The sequence below is a fragment of the Anarrhichthys ocellatus genome, unplaced genomic scaffold, assembly GCF_004355925.1.
Source record: "Anarrhichthys ocellatus isolate YVR2014 unplaced genomic scaffold, GSC_Weel_1.0 scaffold3, whole genome shotgun sequence".
Taxonomy (NCBI): domain Eukaryota; kingdom Metazoa; phylum Chordata; class Actinopteri; order Perciformes; family Anarhichadidae; genus Anarrhichthys; species Anarrhichthys ocellatus.
This window is the reverse complement of record NW_022280033.1, coordinates 11,842,260-11,866,214: the sequence shown is the minus strand read 5'-3', so window position 1 is coordinate 11,866,214 and position 23,955 is coordinate 11,842,260. Positions and strand designations below refer to the sequence as shown.

Genomic DNA, 23,955 nt, shown 5'->3' with positions numbered 1-23,955 from the left:
GGGGGGGGGGGGTGCTGCTGTCTGTTTAGTTAGTGAAACTGAGGATCCAACACAGCTGCAACTCATTAAAAAGGTGCATGAAGTAATCAGGAAGATTTCAGTCACACCTGGAGAACTGTAAGATGCAACAAAAAAAGAAAACTGGAACACATTCAATGCACATTCTGTGTTAGCATACATGTTGCTACATGAGAGTAAAAGTCAAATGATATAGAAAATATTGCAACGTTTTTGCCTTCTGCTTAGGAAGCAAAATGATATCAGTTGTGATCGCAGTGTTGAGTTCCAGTCATCATTTTTCTTTCAGGTTTCATCACACTCATTTATAGGCACCTGAGTCTGAAATGTTCAACTTCAATTATCCTATCAAAACGAGATATGTCAGTGTTTTTAATATGCTCCACTGCTGGCAGGTCTTATGTTTTAAAAATCACCATTGATTTTAGTGAAGTTTCTTTATTAAGGATATCACAGTAATTTGTGACAAGAACAAGGTTTGTAAAACTAATTCCGTGTCAATTAGACTTACTGGTGGTTCTCTGTGTTTTGGCTCCATAAACTGAAAATTGACAAATACACACTGTATTAATGCCAAATATAATATTACATCCTTTTGTATGAGATTTCTAGCATCTGACAGGCAGCAAGTTTTCTATTATCAAATCAGTCAAGTACATTTTTAAACCACGCCCCTTTAAATGCAGTGGCGGACAACCATGTGTCATGACTTTGATGACAGTCAGCCTAAGGACATTATGATCACTCTAGTAGACTGATTGAGTCAAGTTTCTGTAAGTTAATTGATATATTGTACGAACTTAATAGAAACTAATCAAACTAAAAACATCGTACAAAGTAATGGTATGCTTGGAAATAGGTCAGCAGTAAAATATAAGTGGTTTGCAAAAAATTACCAAAAATAAATAAAATGAACTATATAGTCTTTCAAGAATGTGACCTGATTATATCACTCAGTGCTTTCTTTAAATCTGAAACACAATACTGAATTGCATCATCGCTCCATGTTTACCAAACAATTTTCTGTCGTATCATGTCTCACACGGTTTAATCCACGGTCCCACCGATTTGAGGAGAAGCTCGACAGTCATACGGCTGACTAACATAATAATAAGAGTCAAGTATTTTGTATTGAAGTTTGGCCGTGCAATACACACTGCTGTTCAAGGAATTTGTATGAAGCTGGATAAAACACTCCCCAGAATGGATTGCATACTTTGTATAAAGTAGGGGTCATGTGTTAATGCTTTTTCAAGCAGTAAAAGGAGGGTATTGCCATCAAGCCGAATTGGAAGGATTATAAAGGGGAAGGGCACAGACGTATTCTCACGTCTGTGAAAGAAGTCATTAATGCTTGGCATTCTGAAATGCATTCGAGCCTTAGTTACTTAATTTGCGTGTCATGGTGCTTCATAATGACATTTTGATGGGTGCATTCATTGTGCTATGTGTGTTGTGCTATTCCTATTCGTCATTATGGAAATCATACACCATAAAGAGTGTGAGTGTTTGCTAGAAGTGGGTCAAATGTTGGCTATTGTAAAGAACACGAGGAATAAACCTCTCTCCTCCAGAGGAACTGCCTGTCAGCACAGCTGTACATGCTCACATTCACTTGCAGCATGAATAAATCAAGACTGCAGTTATATTATTCCATTCCAGTAAGACACCATTTATGGCTGAGTAAGAAATGAAATGCCACAGAGAGCTCAGATCATCCGAGAGGCAGAAGCAAAAAGAACCCTCGAGAACATAAGGGAAGAGGGAAGAGCTCATAGACAACTTTTTTTTTTTTTAAATCAAAGAGGGGGACTTAATAATCCGGACCCCAATCAGTGGTGCGGAGTTTTTTATTTTTTTGTAATTTCACTTCCAATTTTATAGCCTTTTATCAGACACTCCCAAAATATTTATGCATGACTGCTTATCTCGAAAGGAACTGACAAACAATCTTTTGTTGTGCTGCTGCACTTCTGCACAACGTGCTTCGGGGTACGCTCTGCTAATCATGTATTTCTCAAAGGACTGCGGTACAGTGCAACATCACACAGAATTACTACACCTTCAAATATGACTCACATATTTCATTTGATTGTTGGAAAAAAAAAAGCCTCTGAAACTATGGATAGATCTTACATGCCTATGTTAAATAAAAAGCATGTGGGCTTGGAATGTGGGTTTTCATAGGAATTTAGGAATTTCATAGGAGAAGAGGTTAAGACCACAAGCTCGGTTTTAATTAACATTATTGATTAGCAGTAATTTTACTCCCCCACCCTTACCATGCACCATTTATCCTAAATTAATGATGGTGGGCAAATTGACACAAGGAGTCAGCAGAGCACTGGGATTCTGCGTCCATGTCAAGCAGAAATAAATGCTAGAACAAGCTCAGCAGCTGAGGGCAGGGAGGAAAACTGGGCCGATTCTTACCCAAGTTCCCAGTCATCAAATAGGCATTGTGGAAATCCTTCATGCCCAGTCCAACGATGTGGATGAATTCCTCTATGACCTGCATGAGCTCCACCGCTCCGGGATAGATCTGGACAGGATGAAAAGACAGGAGGGCATTTTCAATTTCAATGGGAGTGTGGAGCGTAACATAAAAATAGTAAAAGACAGCATATTAGAGATAAGCTGCAGGTGTATAGTTAAATGCAGAAGCTGAAAAGAACATAAAAAACACAACATTTAAAATGATGCTAGCTAAATAAACAGAAAAGCAATAATAGAAGAAAAGAGACAGACGTATTAGAAAATCACAGAGTTACATTTATTGTGTTTTGCAACAGATTTCACTTTTTTTTTGCACAAAATTTTATATTATTTTCAAATAAATGCGATTGAACCATGTAGAGTTAAACAATCGACAGCCATTTTGATAATATATCATTAGTTGTTTTTTTAAACAAAACTGACAAACATTTGCTTTTTCCAGCTTCTCAAATGTGAAGATGTTCAACGTATCTGCTGCTTTATAGCTTAAATCATCAAGTGAAGAACGGGCAGATAGTTGCAGTCCTAATTGAGCCATCCGCGTGAGACCAGCATCAGAGCCATAGCCACCGGGTTTGCACACACAGTTGCTGCTTGGCTCCTCTTCTGAAAGGCTCTGCCAAGTCAAGGGGTGATTGCCTGGGTTCACAGCACCGCCCAGTGAGAGAATGCAGAGGCAGGAATTCAGCACCATGGACAGATCCACGGCTCGACCAGTAACACTACTGGTCCCGTCAGCTCTTATCCTCCGAACCGATGGATCAAAGTAACACTCATCCGGTAATTGACCTTCAGAAGTTTGGACCACTGTCATGGCTGCCAATCAAGTGGTGATGGGTCAGATCTAAAGGGAGGCTTTTGATTTGATTTAAGGGCCACCAGTTTTGTCGCTTGACTGGGATATCGAGAATACTGATTGTTGGACTGTGCAGCTGTGCCGCACACGACAGACATTTCTGCAACACATTTGCCACTTCCACGAAGTAGCAGCTACACACAACAATGAGGCGACAACATTTCAAAATGTCTTTAAAAGTAATGTGTCATGTTATACAAAGATTATTGCAGGACTTTAACTAAAACAACTTGTGAGCGCACAATGGCGATGTCAGGCAATTAAAGAGGCCTTTGAGTGGCATTTAGCAATTAACACCTCCCTCTTGGCTTTCAGCAAACACCTGAGGCAGGTATTTCCCTCCTCGGTAACACCTTGTGTGCCTCTAACATGTGATGCCGCTAAGCCAGGCGAGCAGATCAGTGATGCTGAAGTCGGGAAGTCTCTGACACAGCAGAGTGAAAGCCGGGGAGTGGGGGGAGAAAAGCACATCACGGTCGCCCCTTCCGGCATATCTGACGCACAGTGCAGTCATGCTCGTTCTGCTGGTCTCCATGGCAACCGTGCGATGTGAAGGCAGCGCAAAAGGAAATGGCTGCAGTGGAGGTTGTGTAGACAGAGCTCTTCCTTTCCTTGCCATGGTAACAGTGACAGGAGGTGAATATATAGTGATCTCCACACGGAGCCAACTCTGCAGCCAGTAAAACCTCATAGTGAGGTGTTTTTTTCATGTGAGTGTCCACAGCGCGCAGCGTGTGGGTGCTGTGGACACTCGGCTCAGAACACTCATTAATGCAAGAAGAGCCAGCAAGTGAGAAATATCGACAACTGTGAAGTCCAAGCGTCGTCTGTTGAAATCAGATGACGTCGCTTAGCCGACACTGGAGTGGAGTGCCCGAAACTGAAGCAGTGCTCCGTGGACAGGCACATTAATAACTACAGAAATAATTAACACATTTCTCTTCTGGGTGTTCAATCACATAGACATCTTTTCCTATTTTTCCTCTGATCTGTGTCTCTATCTCTGACGCATTCACACTGACAAAACTGCTCATTTGCAAGCTCTTCTCGCCGACAACCCACCGTTGGGGCCTGCCGAACTAAAGCTGCAGTGAGTAAACACCTAATTACTGCCTGTAGAGACATCAAGGACCGGCACTCCTGGCTGAGTTTGAACCGCCTGCACTCCCCTACCATCTTAGCTGAAGTCAGGCATGGAGAAGCACGGGCAAAAAAGAGATCTGACTGACTTTAAGACACCCCCTCAGTCATGTGTCAGTGCAGGTGATACCCAATTTATGTCAATTTAGCGGTGAAGGTGACAACAGAGCAGATGCCCTCTGCAGACTCGCCGTCATCGCAGATGGTATCTCTGTTAGAGTCTCGATGTGCGTGATTTCAGGAGTTCAGGTTGTCTCAGAGACCAGTGGCAGTTTTGAAAATGACAGTTGCCACCTGTCAAGCTGAGAGATGTGTCCGACGGAGGACGTAGCCAGACGCAAACCTCCACGGATAAACACAGTGTTGACAAAGTGCACTGTTCTGTACTCAGATTTTGATCTACAGTACACTACTGCTGTAGTGCTGCAGTCTGTGGCCCTTACATTTGTATTTGATATTGAGACTATGTTTTCTACGATACAGCTTCTCCATATGATGGAGCTCCCTTGCAATGTCAGAGAAAGGCAAACAGGGAATTAGAGGCTTCTGTACAAACAATAAAACATCAACACTGTTTCATCTCAGGTCCAATTACACTGGTTGCCGTGATGTGTATCAGCTGGGTAAAACAATGTGTGAAGTGAGTTCTGCAGTGCTAATGGTTGGACAGTCTCTGTGGCAGTGCTGCTGCCACCAAGTGGAGCTCTGAGGAACTACCTTTTTCTAAATGAGGCAAGATGTCACACCAGCTAAATGACCTCTCACAGAGAGATAGATGTAAATACAACACCCTCTCAACACTAACCTGACTTTTTTCTTTATCTCTGCTATTCAGAAGGAGCAACAGCAGTGAAGCTTTGGGTCGTTTTTCTTTTTTTTTAGACACACAGCATTCACGCAGCAACCTGAATTATTTAAGTGTACAACGACGTGCTTACCTTTTGCGCGTCTTCCCATTTCTCCTTATTTTCCTCCTCCAAGAGGTTGCTGATGATTTGAAAGAAGTTCTGTGGAGATGATGAAAGGGAAAATATGTAACACACCCACGCAGAAGCATTATAAGCGCAGCAGCGAGATGCTTTTTAAAATTATGACACATAAACACTATGCACTCAAAGAGGACTGTTGCGGATAATAAACTGACATTTCTCAAGGGATTTCTATCAGGGAATAATGACAGTCCCTGCGGGGCTCAATTGCACCAGGAAATTTGACACTGAAACCATGATGGTTTTACCAGAGAAAAGATGGAATTTGTGCATTAGCTCTGGCAGAAATATACCTCAAACCCCCTGCAGCTTGCAGCAAACACTTAATGCTAACGGGGAGAAGCTGCAATCAGAAAGGAAGATCAAAGGAATGCTTGAGCAGCTGTGTGAATTGTCTTCTTCTGCAGCAGGGGCTGCTTGGGGTGCATGCCTGCAGTAGTAATAGGAACCCTGTCTGATCTTTAGCGTTATTATTTCGTCTGGTCTACAATGTGCCTGAGGGAGTGGCTCTCTCTCTTGACACAGGCTATCTTGTTTTCTACTTGAATGCTTATGCTCCCTCTGGTGGTAATGTGCCCACTTTAACACTGCATTAGCTCAGAGACATGCGGAGGGGGTGGGCTGGCTGCCTGCTCTCCTGTCTGCCCACACACACTATAGAGCTCTCATGACAACATAAGACAGAATGCTGTCCTCATCTCATAGATTTTCTATGGTGGGAAAATGGGTGAATGGGCCTTACGTTTGCCCATCCATCACCAGAACGTTTGGGTTTCATTCCTGCAAAATATGAGCATCAGACCGAACATCTCACATCCAGTGGAAACTGTTGATAAATGTTCATTAAAGAGAGCATCTCTGACATTTTGTAGTCCAAATACCAGTGTGCTTTGGAACGTGCATAATTTAGTGAGTTCAACATTTTGGTGATCTAATTACCTGCATCCTAACCTGAAGTACAAGCTGTGTGCCAATTAAGTCCACATTCAGACAATGCTCAAATGCATCTAGCATCACTGACACTGACATCACTAATGCTAGATATCTTGATTGTTTGTTTTTAGCAGTATAATATCCAACATTATGGGTAAATATATTTTCCTCTTTAATATATTGAGATAAAACATTCAGTGGAAACAGTACTGTGTTATATTATGGAATGTAACTGAACTTTCACACTATTAAAAACTAAATTATTTCTACTCCCATACAGAAAACTACTGATGTGCAAGACTCATAACTTTCAAATGTTCCAGCACAATTACTTACATCTCTTTGCAGAAGAAGAACAACTAAAAAGCGGCATTAAAAACTATAATGGAGAATTAGGTTTATCATTAGCACACATACAATATTCAAAACTCGCTTTGCCGTTATCGTCAAATAGAGAGCAACATTTATTCCCTTCCACAGCATGAGCCAAACACATTGAAACAGGCATGCAGGACAGCACAAAGACCACAAAGAGGCCTGAGAAGGGTGTCTTTGAAAATGACACGGCTCTGAGGATATAAACTATGCTATTGGTGATGGAGGTGGAGCTTTAGCTATAATCTCCATCATCCTGGCATAAGGAGGATCAAGACTGCAGTCAACCCCAACATGATGCGATGAAAGAGCTCAGGATGTGGAGATCTCTTGATACAATGGAGACGTGGGGTGCGTTTGTCAGATTTTGTGCTATTTCAGACATGTTAAAAAAACCTTTTGTTTTTTTTCTCATACATTACGTGTTTGCAGCACCAAACATTGCCTTTATCCAGTTGATTATTTTGTCACAAGAGACACATTTGTAAGCCACCTCGCCGTAGGATATGAATACATTTCAGCCAGATTCATGTCTATGTGTTCAAAAAAACCCTCTGTCCACTTACTTGCACATCATCTGAAGAAGGCTCATAGCTGGCTCTCTTGAAGGTCTCTGTCACATTGCGAAGGATCTCCACGGAAGACAGCAGGTCACCAGCGTAGAAGTTCTTCCTCTGGGTGAGGTCCAGCAGGTTTTTGGTGACCTGGGACATCCCATCCCCCGCCAGCATCCTCTGGCCCTTAGCAAGGTGCCCCTGAACCTCCAAAAACAGGAGAAGACGAGACTTGGGGCATCTGTTTCCTCTGCAGGGTTTCCAGAGATACACACTAAACTACACATTTGGACTAAATGGAGTGCAAAAAATCTGGAAGAAAGACTCCACTCTCTAAGGCCCTTAATGTGACAGTTATATCTAAGCCAGGACGAAATGTATTCTGCCTCACGGATGTTTTGAAATGAGCCAATATGCATAAAAGAGTTAACTGGAGCAGAAGACACACATTTAGGCAGACATTGCACAGTGAAATGACATTTCACATCATTGCACAGGGTTTATGTCCATAAATACAGGTTCCCAGGTGTAGGGCGTTATGTGCTATCTCAGCTCTTCTGAATTATTTTATTTGTTGCAGCGATGGAGAGTTACCAAAATTACTTATTCTAGTGGAAATACTATTGTGTTTCCAGAAAAAGAGGCAAACATACAAAAGCAAAAAAAACGTTTTTTAATAAAGCCCTCTGAAATAGACCCAGGCTTTAATAAAAAAAATTAAAAAAAGATTGAGATGTCTCATGAGATGAAAAAGGATGAAAGAAAAAGTTCACACCAGGATCTTTTGGTGAATAAGTGATTCTACAGAAAAGAAGACTATTCACTCAGTTTCCACAACTTTGTTATTCAGTTAATTGATGGTCCAATACAAAAATGTATTGTAATTGATGTTAGTTAAAATGCCGTAAAGAGCAAGTGAGGAAAAACATAAATATGCAAAAGTACAACAAGCTGAAGCAACAAGACAAACATGGATGACAAAATGCCCAAAACTCTAAATCAATTAGTATAAAGAGAACTTGACAGCGACTATTTATTACAGACAATAATGGCAAAATCGTGTTTTAATTTGCTCATCTTTTGAAAGTGGTTAATCTGTGGCCACAGTGTGATGGGAATGAGGGGGATGGGGAAAACACTGGGGAGGTAATTTATGATGCATTGGAAACAGAGGCAGTGAGAGAGAGCTGACTTTGCACCTACTGATTGCTGCAAGTATCTGAATTCATTTGTTATGCATCGAGCATAGCTGGGCTGCTCCCAGAAGGCCATACCACGGTAATCCAAAGAGCAGCGTCGACTAGTGGTGCCTGTAGAGGGGAAGGAGACAGGGACAGATTTGGAGAGGAGAGGGAGCGAGGGAGGGAGTGAGGGATGAGAGGGGAGATGAGGTTGCAGGCGTAGATAGTGGAGAGGGGGGGGGGGGGGGGGGGGGTATGGGATTAAGACCAAAAGGGAGGCAAAAGAAAGGCAGAAAAGAATGTGGTGGAGTGGAGGGTGTTGGATACAGGAAAAGGAAAAAAGTCAAAAAAGAGAGGAAGACAGAAGTATTAATTATTTTCATAAGAGACTTATCTTCCTGCCTTTTGTCCTCTTCTGTCACCCACCATCATAATTTGATATCGACCGTTACATTTTGCAGTGGAGTTATATTATTATAACATTGTAGAACTAGGGAGAGAGATGTTTCTGGAAGGAAAGTGCTGCAGTATTTGAACATATTTGGGTTTGAATTATGAGCGGCAGATCCCCATGGCTTTTAATGAATGCACTGTGTGCTGTGTTAATGCAACTTACAGTGGCTTATTCAAGCGTGCAGCAGCTCAACTGTGATAGCTGTCAGGCATGTAAACAGTGATTCCGAAATAGCAGAACCACCCAGTATCCACCCACATCGCCGTACACATCCTGCATAGAGGGGTCCAACATCACACCTTCCCTGCTATCGACCCCGGCGGAGTGCACTTCACACAACACCCCACCGCTCCAACACAGGTGCTTGACATCCTGAGGGAAACTCCCACAGTACAAAACATTTCCCCTGGCACCCGTGCTTCACAAAAAAATAAAACCTTCGCTATCTCTTGTTCTTTCTCTCTCTCTGTCTTGCACACACTAACACACACAGACAGAGATAGATCAAAACCGCACCTCCTACGCCCACCCTTTCCACAGGTACAACCTGGTGATATGCACTGAAGCCATGAGTGCACACCAAACATCGCTATATCCTGGGAGCGCCCATGCAGCGCTATGAGACAGCCCGGAGGGCAGCAGGAGAGGCCTACAGCTTTACACCGTGCTGAGCATCCGTCTCCCTCCTAACTGGCTTCACCTGGGAGCTTGTATTTACTTTTATAATCCAGACCCCTATTGGTAAGGATGCCAACACACAATAGAATATTTTCACATCGTTATGCAATCATCTTTTAGGCCCTCACACACGGAAAAAAAGTGTATTTCATGAAGGCTGGCTACCTAGAAATTAGGATTTCCCGTTTTGGCTCTGACATTCCTAAAGGTCATTGTAAACTGAGAAAGACTGTGCCCTTTAAGTGGGATTTATTTTTAAAAACACAAAGCAGTAAGAGGTCAAGTTTCTGAAATGACAGATGAGAATCATGTTTGTGTATTGATTTCAAGGATGAGATTCAATTAAAAGCTATGGGAAGGCCTTTAAAAGATGCTTGATCACCTGTAGTGTGCTTTGATTTGACTAATATATGGTATTTTGTAATTTTAATGTGGCTTCAGCAGCACTAGAGGACACAAACTGCCCGAGGCCAAAATCATTTAAAAGTGAAATGCTTGCACTAGAGCTCATTTTTGTTTGTTGACAAAAACTGTTTTGCAGAGAAAAATAATACATAATACAAATATAAGAGATCACATTTGTATATTAACTTTACTTTTAAATCTGCATTTGGTAAATACATATGCTTTTCACTCATTTACAACTGGATCTCTCCTTGGATCAAACTGTCAGTGGGATCAAACAAGGTCAGAGAAGAGCAATTCAGCTTTCGCTGTCATTATGGACCAATCTGTCATCTCTCCTTGCATCATCAGTGATGCATGTAGAGTAAGTTGAGTATGAAATATTGGTCGGTAGAGATGTGCATGATTAAAAACCAAGGCTGCACTCCACTGAAGCAGTGACCTGTTGCTGTGCGAACAATCCTCCCTAAGACGGGAGGCTAAAACTGTGTTTACTGCCCGAGGAGTTACAGATGCGACGTGTCTAAAAGCACTCTCTGAGAGGGATTCCTGCAGACTTTTGTGTGTTGAATGTCATCCTGTGATAGATAAACAACCTTTATTTTAGCGAAAGAAACCTTGAATTCAAACATCTTTTGTTTGAGCACATAATCATTTTTATCCGCATTAACCTGTGGAGTGTTTGTTTAATAGCTTGTGGTTCAGTTGCTTTAATTGCTGTCTCTCAGTTGGCTGACTCAAACTTAAATTGATAATTGAGATTTAGGGTCTCTCGTTAGACATCCACATAAATAAGAACACAATAATGTTTACATGCAAAATCTCTCCTGCAGGCTAACTTGTAACTGCAGGTGTCAGTAGGGAAAAGAATGCATGTAAAAGTTTAAAGACTAAATAGTATATTTCACTACTGGTACTCAGCATATTTGATGTTTAGCAAATATCAAAACATAATAGTTATTCACTTTAATTTTACAATGTACAGCACTGGAAAAAAAAAGAGTAAAGGAAAGATGAAGGACATCCTAAGAATTCTGTGCTGTATGAAAAAAAAGAAATAGCTTTAGCCTTGATATGACAGAGGGCTGCTTTGGAGCTCCTCTGGAATGAGTGAGGCCAGTTTTAGGAACTCAGATATTGTATTGTTAAGGTTTACTTCAAATGTGATGATTATAAAGACAAAGAACTCAAGTCCGACTCCAGATTGTATTGTCACAGGTAGGAAACAGTCTCTTCAGCTCTACTAAAGCACATAGCTCTCTTGTAGTGTAGTTTGTGTGTTTACCAATGTTTGAATCTTTGTTTAAGTGATACAAAGCGAACAAATTAATCTGCTGTGTGTCTATGTGTGTATTGTCCCGACTTTTCCTCCCTTCTCGCCTCCGGTGGCAGTTGTCATCCATGGTGACCGAGGCGGTGCTGACGCCTCTGCACCGGGTGCTGTTCCTATGGTGACCTTGATGACGGCAGTGACTATGGCTGAGTGGACACGGATGCCCCCCCCCCCCCCCCAACATATTTAGACCCTTCAACCAAGCTGTCTTCCTGCATTCACGTTGCGCATCTTGCTCTGTTGCCTTTTCTGAGCAATATTTCATCTTTGTTTACCTGCTCTCAGTAGCCATCACACGTCTCCCGGAAGGAGGAGGTCTGTCTGTGAGGCCTTTTGGTTCCTTCTCGCATTATCCTCATTAAGAGCTGTGTGGGTCTGACCTTGATCTAATTACAGGTCCAAAGGATGGAAGGTGTTGTTTTCATTTCACAGGTTCATAATGTGGGCTTTGTGAAACCCGCTGACACCGGAGCTGTGATTAATGGCTTTACAAATAAACTTGACCTGACCTGAACTGTTGTCCATCATAGTCTCCCAGTGGTCAGTGCCGGTTTTGACAGGGGGATGCACTGTGCTTAAACATGAAATATGTCTGTTATTTCACCCTTTTGTCATGACACTGCTCTTCTTTTGGATGTTCATTACAGGTCCTCGTTCTGTCATAAAGTAGTACGGCACCATGTGTGCTAATTGGTGTGAATATATATATATATATAAAAACACGTGTTGACCACCCAGACTGCAGCAATGGCATGTATCTCTGTATTACAGCAGTCTGTGCAACCCCTGTAACAGCATCCAAATTCAGTAAAAAAAAATGTAAGTAAAAAATGTTGGATAAATGAGTCATTAATGTCAAGGGTTCACAACAATCTTTTTATACTATAATGTATTAATGTGATGCAGCTCAGTAAGAACACTAATGAGTTTGGCTGTATAAAGGCGCCAACTGTCTCACCCTGACTGACTGACCTGGATCTGGCACATACATTAAAGACACCTCTTGGTGTAAATGAAATTCTTAATCAGCAGAGGTGTTACATTTCTAACAACATTGTACAGAGAGGAAGAATAAAAAAACAAAACAAAAGGCCCTCACAGCAAGCTGGAAATAGCTTCGTATGGTGCCAGACAGTTATTAGCCATTAAAACTAATGTCAAACCCGAAAGCTAATGTCATGCCAGTAAATCTTCGTCTGCGTTACTTTGCCGCAGGTGAGCCATCTGTGAATGACAGCGTGTTTGCTGCTACATCTAGTTCGCCAGTTAGCTATTTTATGGTGAAGAAATGTCGACTCACAACACCTTTGATTGTTTAAATCTTTTACAAGAGCTCAGCGTGTCAAATCAACCTGTAACTTTAGCACCCAGCAGCGCTTCGTTGTGCTGTCTGTTTGTTAGCAAACTGACCTTCAACAAGAACAAAAGCAACAAAAAAAAAGCAGTTAAACAGAGGTTGCATTCTTTTTCAACATCCCCCCTCTTTCTCCCTCCCCTCTCTCTTCTTTTCAAGAACTGAGTGTTAGTCTCAGTTGGAGAACTCCCATCCTCTGCTCTAATGCTCTTCCCTCCATGCTCATATTAAAGCTTCTGCTTAATGTCGGAAAACAGACCTCCGTGTGCTTTTCTTGTTTCTCTCTCAGAATCACAGTTACCGTTCTGTATTCCATCCAGTGCACACGCTGTGTACTGATGGGTGTAGCCATGAGTTACATCACTGCATGTGGAAATTGGATAAAGGGATCTGCGCCTTCTCTGCAGACAGAGTAACACCATTTTGCCACCAGATAAAGTTTATCTCATTATCATGACGTTTTCGTGATTTGTTTCAGATTAGTCAGGCAGCTTTAAAAAGTAAAAGGCTTGTTGATAACCTCAAAAAGAAAGGACAGCTTACTGTGATGGCAGGAATCTAGCATCATTCCTCATAATGTAGCATAATTAGTAGCATTGTGATGTGCATTTAAACACTAATACTATACCATTAGTGTAAAATTGCAGGGTAATTTTACCATTGCATTGTAGAGAGACGGTTGCATTTGTTGGAGTGATTCACAATGCCATTATGCCAAAATGAGTCAACTTTAGGTCAATCAAATTCACGCTCTTACAGTTAGGCAAAAGGCTGAATCCACTGCATACATATTAAAATGTATTCCATCACTTTGTTGCCCTCAATGAGTGGACTACTCTTTTTGTTTTACTCCCACAGGATGGGTCACAAAGAGTTTTTTGTTTTTCCTTAGGGGAAGACAAAGGGGCAATAATAATAAAAGACGAGTCTAAATTCATGTATGGGACTCTGCGTGCACACTAAACCATTTAGAGATAAAGATATTGCTCATGTCCTTACCTGTGGCATTGGGTGGGCATCTATTAAAGGCCAGTTCTCCTGAAGGCGTCCGTCTCCACACCATTGATACTGCATAGTCCTCCGGACAAATCTCGTACGGCGCTTAAAAGCAAAGTGGTACAAGTGTAACTACATTGATGCAAAGAGCTTTTCAGGATTTCCAATATGATGCAACGATTTCTTCATATTACACACAAGGAGGTATGTAAATATAGGAGATCAAAGCTGTATCGTGTTGGTGACTACGAGCATGCTGTTTAGTATTGTGATAAAATGCACCCTCTCCTATAAACACAACTTTTGTGTGTAGTTGCTACATAATAATGATAATAATATATTTTCTACACAGAATGGAAGTATTAAAGGACTTCACCAAGTTAAGACTCCATGACTTCATTTATATTCATACTCTTTCATCCCTCCTCTGTATCTGCATCTCCTCTTCAGGTCCTGTTATTGTTACGTAGCATTTCATTCTCTCGCCAGAGACAATAATCTCTTCACTTTCATTCAGATTTAAGTCTTATTATCCTTCGGCTCACCTGGACAGCGCTGGTCACTGCACTTTCTGACTTCCTCTCCGGTGCCATCACACTGCTGCCCAGTCGCCGCTGCCCCCTGACACACCCGCGCTCGCCTCTGCCATCCACCGTCGCAGGACTTCGAGCAGCCACTCCACGGACCCCAAGGATTCCACTGTCCGTTAGCTACAACAGAATCATCCTCAGTTAGAAACAGATACTCTCACAGGCATAAAAAAAAAAAAAACCCAACAGAAATACAACCAAAATGATACATCAAAATGTGTTAATTTTATCGTGTGCCATTTAGGCTTTTATTTTCATTTTATTGATTTTTGATTGCATTTATTTCTTTTGCTATCCGTGCGTTCAGTTTGAAGATGCAGTTTGTTGGTAATATTCCAAAAATGAACGAGATTACTTTGAATAATCAAGAGAATGTGGGTTTTATGACTAAATGAAGCTGCTCTCTAAGTGGTGATCATTCGCCTCACTTTGCCAATATTAAACAACATTTATGCTGAAGTTTCCAAAACCAGCAGCATGTTTTATGCCCTTGTAACGAACACTGTTAAATTGTGCATTAGACACAAAAACAGATTCAGCGGTGTAGTAAATCACATGCCCTTGTCTGAACGGAAAGGTACAAAGCCCTGTGAGCAGGAACCGCACTCCACTCTCATTCTAACCTCCGCTTACCCCCCCGCCCCCCTTCACACGTGCAGGGCTATTTTGTGTCCTACAACTAACCTCTGTCAGGATTGCTTCTGGAGGAGAAACAAAACAGAAACCATTGTGACCTGTTGGCAAAAACTATCCGCAAGACGTTGATCAAATCCCAGCAGATACTAAAGCCGATCTGCTCCACATCAGAGCAGCTGATTTCTCAGACAGATGCATGCTCATGTGTTTCAAAGAGCTCATTGTTTCAGCAGTCCTGGAGAAATTCTTTCAATTTTGAAACACATAACACTGATTCAAATCCTGCACAGGCCTTCATTGTAGTCATTAGTTTTCTACTTTATTCTGTTTTGTTTAATTTTTTCAAAGAATGCCTGTTGCCTTTCAGCACACTAAATTACTCAAAGATATATTTAACTGTTTCTGAAAGACATATTTCATTGGGTTTGCAATGAACTCTTTCTTTGGGTTCTACAAAGCGAGGCGATGCCACTAGCGGTCATGAACACCATGCAAATGAAGGCCTGGACTGTGCCGTCTCAGTAATGTTGGATCTTTCATCTCGGTAACAAAGAAAGAAGAAGTGCTAAATATGCAGGCCTCATTAAGTAAATAAATTGTATAATGCCTCCTCTCGCTGGGAGGCGAACAACAGCATCGTCTGCTTCATTATCATGAGTGCAAATTGGAAATACGCAGTCCCAAGCATGTGCTATTTTAGTGGTCCAAGAGGGCATAAGGTTGACTGGCAGCGGTTACACAACATTTCCACTGACTGTCAATCTCTCCGCCACACACATACTACAGAACTACAGAACAAAAAAAAACTGTTTTAGCTGCTGCAGTGGAAATTGCATCAGGAGATTATGAGAGTTCTCAGGCCCTTCATATGATCAGACAATTCAAAGCCTGATGGAGACCTCTAAGCTGACATCTTTCAGCCTCTAATATGTCTGTGATGTTGACAGACAGTTTGGACAGCTAACCCTGAATTATGTGAAAGGCATACAGTATATCTAACTGGATTTTACAAATCCAATTGATAGAGCATGGTCTTAAACATCATTCTTGATTCTTACAACACAGCTCTGTTTCTTCCTGCAGAGGTTCGCAGCACGCCACAGAACGAGTTAAACCAGGCTGCATATTTGATCTAAAGTTGATTGTAATTATTTTAGCACTCATGGTTGTAATGATGGCGGCAACAATGTGGGACGGACTGTTTTTTTTTTTGTCTCTCTTTTCCCCCATTTCAAATCATGATTTTTGAATTGAGGCATCAAAGCGGATACAGAATTAAGAGGCTCAGGATTTTACCTGTGCAGTCAGGATTATGGCACTCTCTGCTTTCTGCCCAGTGACCGCGACACTCAGATCCCCCATGGGCGGCCGCTGAGCACTGCCTGGTCCTCTGCTGAGTGCCATTGGCACAGGTCACCGAGCAATCGCTCCAAGAGCTCCACTCCTGCCATTGTCCGTCCACTGAGGCACCAACCACAACCCAACAAGCACGTCCCATGTGAAGGGAAAAAAAGAGGGCAGACAGAAATGGGAGGAGATATTCAGATCACTATTCTCTCTCAGATTGAAAGCCAAAAAACAGACAAAAAAAAATGACATGACTACTTGTAGATTTAGGAGAATTGTACTGCTATGGTTTCCGAGTCTGGTTAGAATTTCAAAAACATAGCCAAGGGCAAGAGGAGACTAAAACATAAAAAGTGTTTTTTTAGAATGCCCTCGTATAAAGATTTAGATTATTAATGCCAAAGGCACAAACTGCAGAATCCATTTGTCAGCTGCCTTCCATTTTCCCTGTCTGGGCAGAGAGAAAGCATCTGGGATTGAGCGGTTTCCACTGAGTCTGTTACCAGAGCAAAGCTAACATTTACTGTGTGGAAAAACTCATCATCACTAATCTGCTTAACATTCACAGGCAATTACGGGTAAGTGATTTTGACGTCAGTATTACAGTATTGACTCTCAACTAAACCGCATTATTGTGTAAGCACGCTTACTTAAAATGCACCACAAATCGGGCTTCTTTTCAGCTTTGTACTCACCTTTGCAGTACTGTCTGATTATGGGATACTAGATGTGTGTAGGTAAACTGTTACCATGATCAATAATTAATCATTTGAAATAAGTTTATGATGATTTACCTTTTATATTCCTCTCATCATCATGCCTTCAGGGATAATTATTACAATTGTTGTTTTGAATAGATTCAGAGAGCAGATGATACCTGGGCATAGGGCTATGTTGCAAAGCTTAGTCTGGGTCTCAGGTCCGTCACAGGCCCTGCCTCCATGCTGGGGAGGGGCACACACCCTAGTCCTAGTGCGGTGACCTCGGCCACATGTGAATGAGCACAGGCTCCACGGTGACCACTCGTCCCATACACCGTGTACTGCGGGCACAGAAAAGGCATCAGGCCTAATCAATGTCTCTGTGTCTGCTATAGCATAAACAAGCCCATAACAAACTGCCATAAAAAATAAATACAAATAAAAAAATAAAAACTGATGTAAATGAAACACTGAGCACACAGACACTGTGGGGCTTCACAAAGCCTCAGCCACAAGATTCAATCACCTCTGTTCATTTAATACAATTATAATAAATGCTACCCGACTTAAAACAGCAGCAAAGGTATAGAATATGATAAATATGTCAATCTTCCACGTGGCAGTTCAACAGACAATAGCAGCAATAGAATCCTGACTCTCAAGGTGTGGGTGAGGAGCAGCAGGCCTGCACAGTGTTAGTTTAGCCCACATTTTACCATTGGTAAGGAAATGGCCACTCAGACTAAATATCAGGCTAGACAGACAAAATCCAACAGGAAATGTATCAAAGTGTTATATATATATATATCATATGGTGTTTCCTCATCAGATGTATATGCCTGAGCAATTCATGCTCAAATATTTCAAAAGTTATGCTATTTAAAACAATTCTAAATTTCTTGTGGCATATTGGTATTTTTGGAAATATTACCGCTATAATTAAAATATAAAAGAATATATTAGTAATACTTAAAAAAAATCAACTGTGAGATGTTATATTTTCAAAGTTTTGATCTCGGATAAACAAACTTTAAAGAAAACTTTAATTTAGTTTGTACTAACTTTTCTGCATACCCACTTCTATTTAAGAACACTACAGATCATTTATGATAACTATCAATAAAATAAAATGCTATAGATAAATGTGTCTTTTTCCTCCTCTTAGCTGCTTATATAATATAATAATGCTCTAAAAAAAGAGGTGATCTTTATCAAAGTGCAACTTTTAAGCTATATACAGTATATTCATTTAAGCTGGCAAAAGGCATCATTCCTCTTGCATCTTGGTTTGCATATAAGTTTGAGTGGGTTCTAGTTGACAGATGGTGAGTCTTTATAGAACTGCAGAGGATATTTGCTATTGGCTTAAAGCTTTACTTTCAAGGGGGGAATATGGGCATCTGAGAGTTAGACAGAATTAAGACACCTACTGTCTTGTCTTGGCAGTTGCAGTGTTCCCTAAATGTACACAGTGATATCAAATGATGGACACACTCAACATGTAAAAGTTGAACCTTATTAGTTTCTCAAGCAGCTGCTGGTTTCTTGATCCAAGTGATAAAGTGCTTTTACTGAAGGAGTTGAAGGCTCCAAACTTAACTTTAAGGGGACGGAGATTGCATCAAACCAAATTCACAATGGAACTGTTGTTTTGCGTCAGAAGTATGGGTATACTGAAGATACTATATGCACAGCAAACATTGTATAGCGGCACAATCTTTGTATTCTAATCAGTACAACGGCTTACAGGAAACTATAATAGGAATAACAGGCTGATGTGGGTGTGCATGCCGTAACATTTTCAGTGAATAGATTTAGGCACAAAATAAATCAAATTATTTGTTTTGAAAATTTTGAACAAAAACTAAATGGAGTGCACACAACATATCTGGTGGATTTTTTTTAATCGTCTGTTGATGACGATTTAAGACCTTGTAAATGGGACTTCTTTGTCCACAGTGAATTGGTGGTTCCCCTTTAGAAGGGTCACTATCCGTAGCTTGTACAGAGGATTACAGCTCCTGCAGTATAATAGTTGGATCTCAGGATCAGTTGTAGAGTTGTTGGATCTTGGGATCAAGCTGACGGTCCGCCATGAGGCGGAGCTACCGTCTGTCCCAGCACCTCTAGGTGCCGTTTTGATGCTCTTAGCTAAGTGTCCCCATGGTGGCCGAGGAGTTTACTTTGAAAATTTGAGTTCAAAGCAGGCAGTCACCAAAGCTACTGTATCAGTGATGCAATAGGATTTAGCTTCTTCTGTTTTTTTCTCTGAACTGCGTCCATTATTTACAGGGACAGCCATGAGCAATACTGTTCTGTGTTAGAGGTGAAACTCTTGGCCAGCACCAGATGATGGACAAAGCAAATTCATTTGCCAAGAATGTTTTCATCGTTTGTGGTAAACTGGGATTTAGTCCATTTAACTGATATCATTCCAGTGATGTTTTACCTTTTTAACTTGTTAGCCATCCTCTTGTACCTAACTGTGTTCACCATATAATATATATATATATATATATATATATATATATATATTGCGGCCTATCATATTTTTTCTACAGAGTTGTTTGAGACAGTTTCCACTTAAAAAATACAATCCCATCCATGCATATCCTAAAGCTGCAGTTTGAGCCTATTGCACATCATTTTGCACTTCCCATATATTTTTGAACAGTGCAAAACGAGGATCAATGGCACTTAGAAGTGTTTTTTGCATTAGGTTTGCCTCAGACAGTAACTTAACTGGTTTCTGGGTCCTTCGGTTGACAGAGTTTCTCCAGTAAAGAGACCTAATCACATTGACACAGTGAAATCAGAATAATAAAATACATTGTCATATATTTCAATATTTTCCTATATTTTTTACCTAAGTTAACAGTCGTTATTGTTTCACTGTCAAAATTGAATTTTTCCATCAATGTGTCAACAGAAAATGTCTCTTACTTTTTCTAGGAAGTGTCTTATCATTGTTTATCTTAATTGATCAATAATAGAAGATAGAACATCTTATAGTCTTCATTTTTTATTTGTCTTTGGTTTGCACTGATTAATAATGGTATACTGGCATGGTTGTGAGTTTTGCGTTACAGGCACTGAAACAGTTTCCTTTCTTCTTTTATTAAACTAGGCATGGCCTTTATGATGAGGTTGGCAATAATGCAATATTTTGCAGACTGAAACTCTCTGTGCTTTATGCTGATAAATGTTTTTGTAGGCCTTTTGTTTTCAAGGAGGCTATTGCTGCTTATGCTAATTGCCCAATTTTCGTGTTTAATGTAAGTAAACACATGACATTCTGCCTACCAACCAAGTTATCTTATTGGTAGCAGCGGGTGTTTAGTACAACTCAAATAGAAACGTTCATTCATTTGAGGCAAAACAATATATGTACAGTAACAATGGTCAATGTTCTCTCCCAAATTAAAATTAAAAAGTTTTATTGCACGTTCAAGCTTTTCGACGCATTAAGGATAAGTCTGACATTATTTAATATTGCCTATTTATCACTGTCAAAACTGCAACTAACATGAATCCTTGCCTGTTGACAGCCACAGCCTCAAATAATCGACTTTCGTCAAAAACCCTTTAAAAACATATCGAGATATACCTTTGCACTGACGTATGACATATTACATCACTGCCATGAGCATCACTGGCGTGGCTCATTTTGAAAGACATCTGCGGCTGCATGAGCACATCCTGTAGAGTAGGACGGAGTCTGACGGACGTATCCGCGCATGCTCGATCAAGTGGCTTACTGTTTAAATCGTTTATTAAAATAAACAGCGCACGCCGTGCTCGTCGACCTGAGAGAACATCCCACCCAAGCTCAAAGGTATGGCTCTTTTATGTGCTTTTCACCGTTTGGATTGATACACTTTATCTGTAGTGGTAAGCAAACAATACTTTCTCACTTGTTGATTGCAAGTTAAAATATGCTAGCGCCAAATCCTGGCAGCTAAGAATTTTCTCATTGACTGGTGCCATAATTAACTTCAAATGGAAATGACAACTCTCGACCTCCTCCCAAACCAAACCACAGATTGTGAAATGTGTGTTTTAAGAATAAATTGATATTGATTGAAATAAAAGAAAGTTTAGCACCTATGACAAATAATAACCTCATAAACAGGCTTGTTTTACTAAGTAAGATACAATACTGAATGCTGATATCAACCTCATCACGTAAACTTTTGTGCTGCAGTGTAAAACTGATTTTGTATCGGCTCTGAACATTGGCATTGGTCGTATTCATACATGAAATCTGCCCTCTGCATTTAACCCATCTTAAGCATTGGGGGCAGTGGGCGGCTTTGAAACAGCCGGGGAATTAGCATATATGTAAATACTGTATGGTACCTTAGAAATGTCAAATATGACTGGGCTGCTTTCATTCTAAAGAAGAAATGCACCAGAATCCTGAAGGAAAGAAAGGGGAAACTACAGGTTGCTGTTGGTTGGGTTGAAAAGGGGGATAACTAAGGTAAGAGTAATATTTGGTAAAGCAGAAATGTTATTGTATTTTGGCAGGTGCATTGTGTTGGATGAGCAGGATCAAAACTGGAAAGGAGGCCCAGAATTTCTAACTACTTGCCTGCAGCGCCTGATCCATCTGTCATCGATGATGTTGTTTTCAGCGACGGTGACTAAGGTAAGCGACGGCTCCTTTTAGACTGGAAGTGACGTGTCTTTAATTTAAGCACTCTGTTTTGGAGGCATCCTTCCACCTTGGCATACTACTCGCAGTTTGAAGAGAGTGAATCGATTTGTCTGCCTTTTCGGGTATTAGATATAGACTGTTTATGTGGCACCATGCCAGGTGGGAATTATTTTTATCCCAGTTTGCAACTGTAACTAAGCAAAGTTATATCAGCTGCATTTTTTTAGCATGACTTGGAAAAACAAGGTTTGTGATCCCAGTGCACCGTTTTTGATATTAATAATTGAAGACAAAAAAAACATTATTTTTCTGATATTACAAGGAATGCAATTTAACAACAAAGCAGGACTACAGTACACTTGATATAGTCTACCTTAAAATATATAAAGCAATACAATTATTAACTTGTCAACCAAGAAGATTCTCCCTCTTTTATTCTCGCTAAAAATTAAGTTATATTGCAAAGTCAAAATTACTTTAGAGCTGTCCCAGAGTTTTATGGTCCAGTTATTTGCTGATAAGTGCTTCTGCATTATTATGTGAAAGAAAGTTCCAGATCCAGAATTAGCCGTGAGCAAACTAAATTCTGCAGGTCTTGAGATAAATCAAGGACAATAATGAATTCACATGGGCAGCTCTGTAAGCTCTGGCCCTACATTAATAATTATTCTTCATCCAAATTAATTCATATACCTGCAATTGGGCTGTGTAGCTTTTTGAGAAATAGGAGCTTTAATGCTGTCTGTGCTAAATATAAATGGCCATAGAGGAGTCACACCAAGACCGTATTTAGCGTATTTAGCAACTGTTCTTTTGAAATGACTCATTCTCTTTCTAGCTCTTAATGTCCACGCAAAGTAAGAGAGTGACCCTTTTTGAAAACTGCACACTTCCCACTTGCACATGCCACATCTAAAAATGAAGTACAGTACATCATAAATCAGTTTTCAGGCTGCAGCTTGCAGTATTTCTATCAGCCGTAATTACCTAAGAGTTTGTGATGCCGACTCAAAAGCACTACCCTTTCCTGCGCCATCAAATACTTGACTAAACATGAGTTCAGAATCTCATTTCTAAATCAACACACTTGTCTGTGTACACAATCCAAAAAATGGATACTGGTGACTTGTTCAGAACGACCCTCTGTCCTACCAGACGCAGACAGACAAATGTTAGCGCGCCGCAATCACCAGTCAGAGAAGCATCTGATGCTGATACCTGACCGCCAGTGACTCATCTACCCTGCCATCATGGGTTGAGGAAGAAATGCCTTACAGGGTGTTTGAAGAAATGCTGCCAAGCTATTTTAAAATGCAAGACTGACCTTCAAGGACAGGAAGCTGACAACATATCAGTGCCTACTGCTCCCCAAGCTCCATGCAGAACCACATGTCTTTAAACCATTTCAATGTTGATGAATGGCCTTCCAGTTATATGAAATGGAAAACACAAAGGTGATAATGAAAAAAATCAATGAAAAAAAAAAAAATCACAAAATAACAACAAAGAAAGAAAGCATTAGATTAACTGCAATAATTATACATTCTTAAAGAGACACATTGAAAAGTTTGTTAAAACACAGCAACACATTTCCTCCTTTCAACAACAAATGATCAAAACATTAATATTTAAGAATCTGCGGCTAACACTACCTGGACAAGGGGCAGTGCTATTGCAAACCCTTGATTCTCTTAAAGGGCCGCTGCAGTGTGTTCCGTATGGTGAGACACATGTTCTTGTTCGCACCTGCGACCCTTGACTGCATGTTACAGAGCATGAGCTCCACTGGGACCACTCCTCTGGACCTGATTCACCTGTGTGGGAGAAGGGTGACACTAGTTAAATGCAGCAATACGGTCCTTGGGCAGGGCTTACGGGCGGGGTGGGGCAAGGTGGGCAGGGTTGAGTCAAATGGGGGAGGGGCCAACATGAGTCACCTTGGGGTGAAGTGGGGTCTTTAAGATTCATAAGAACACTATTGCACAGTCTATACTACCTTTATGTGATCTTTGATAAATACTGAATCTGCAGCTAAATTCTTCTGACTAGTAATTTCATTTGTATGCAACAAAATAAAGTGCTTTGCAATGTTAGACAGCAGGTGCATTAACAATAGTCATTATAGAGTAGGCGAGATGTGTCAGTGAATCGGCCTTCTTACAACGAATTTAAATGTGCATTTATGCAAAGATCACAGTGAAGGCACATCTATGATTATATATATATATATATATATATATATATATATATATATATATA

General features: G+C 40.6%; 1 protein-coding gene across 12 annotated transcripts in view; it reads right to left on the bottom strand.

Annotated features, from left to right (window-relative positions):
* adgrb3 (adhesion G protein-coupled receptor B3) overlaps positions 1-23,955 on the bottom strand; it is a 113,570-nt gene that overhangs the window by 36,299 nt on the left and 53,316 nt on the right. For 7 of the 12 annotated variants that reach the window (XM_031877418.1, XM_031877360.1, XM_031877394.1 and 4 more), the window contains 9 exons: positions 23,349-23,510; positions 17,213-17,377; positions 16,285-16,449; positions 14,308-14,472; positions 13,766-13,867; positions 8,565-8,671; positions 7,374-7,571; positions 5,449-5,517; positions 2,452-2,560 (listed from right to left, as the gene is read on the bottom strand). In XM_031877418.1, coding sequence (XP_031733278.1) covers positions 2,452-2,560; positions 5,449-5,517; positions 7,374-7,571; positions 8,565-8,671; positions 13,766-13,867; positions 14,308-14,472; positions 16,285-16,449; positions 17,213-17,377; positions 23,349-23,510 — 1,242 coding nt within the window. The remainder of the gene's footprint in view (positions 1-2,451; positions 2,561-5,448; positions 5,518-7,373; positions 7,572-8,564; positions 8,672-13,765; positions 13,868-14,307; positions 14,473-16,284; positions 16,450-17,212; positions 17,378-23,348; positions 23,511-23,955) is intronic. The other 5 variants (XM_031877367.1, XM_031877402.1, XM_031877411.1 and 2 more) reach the window with 3 other exon arrangements.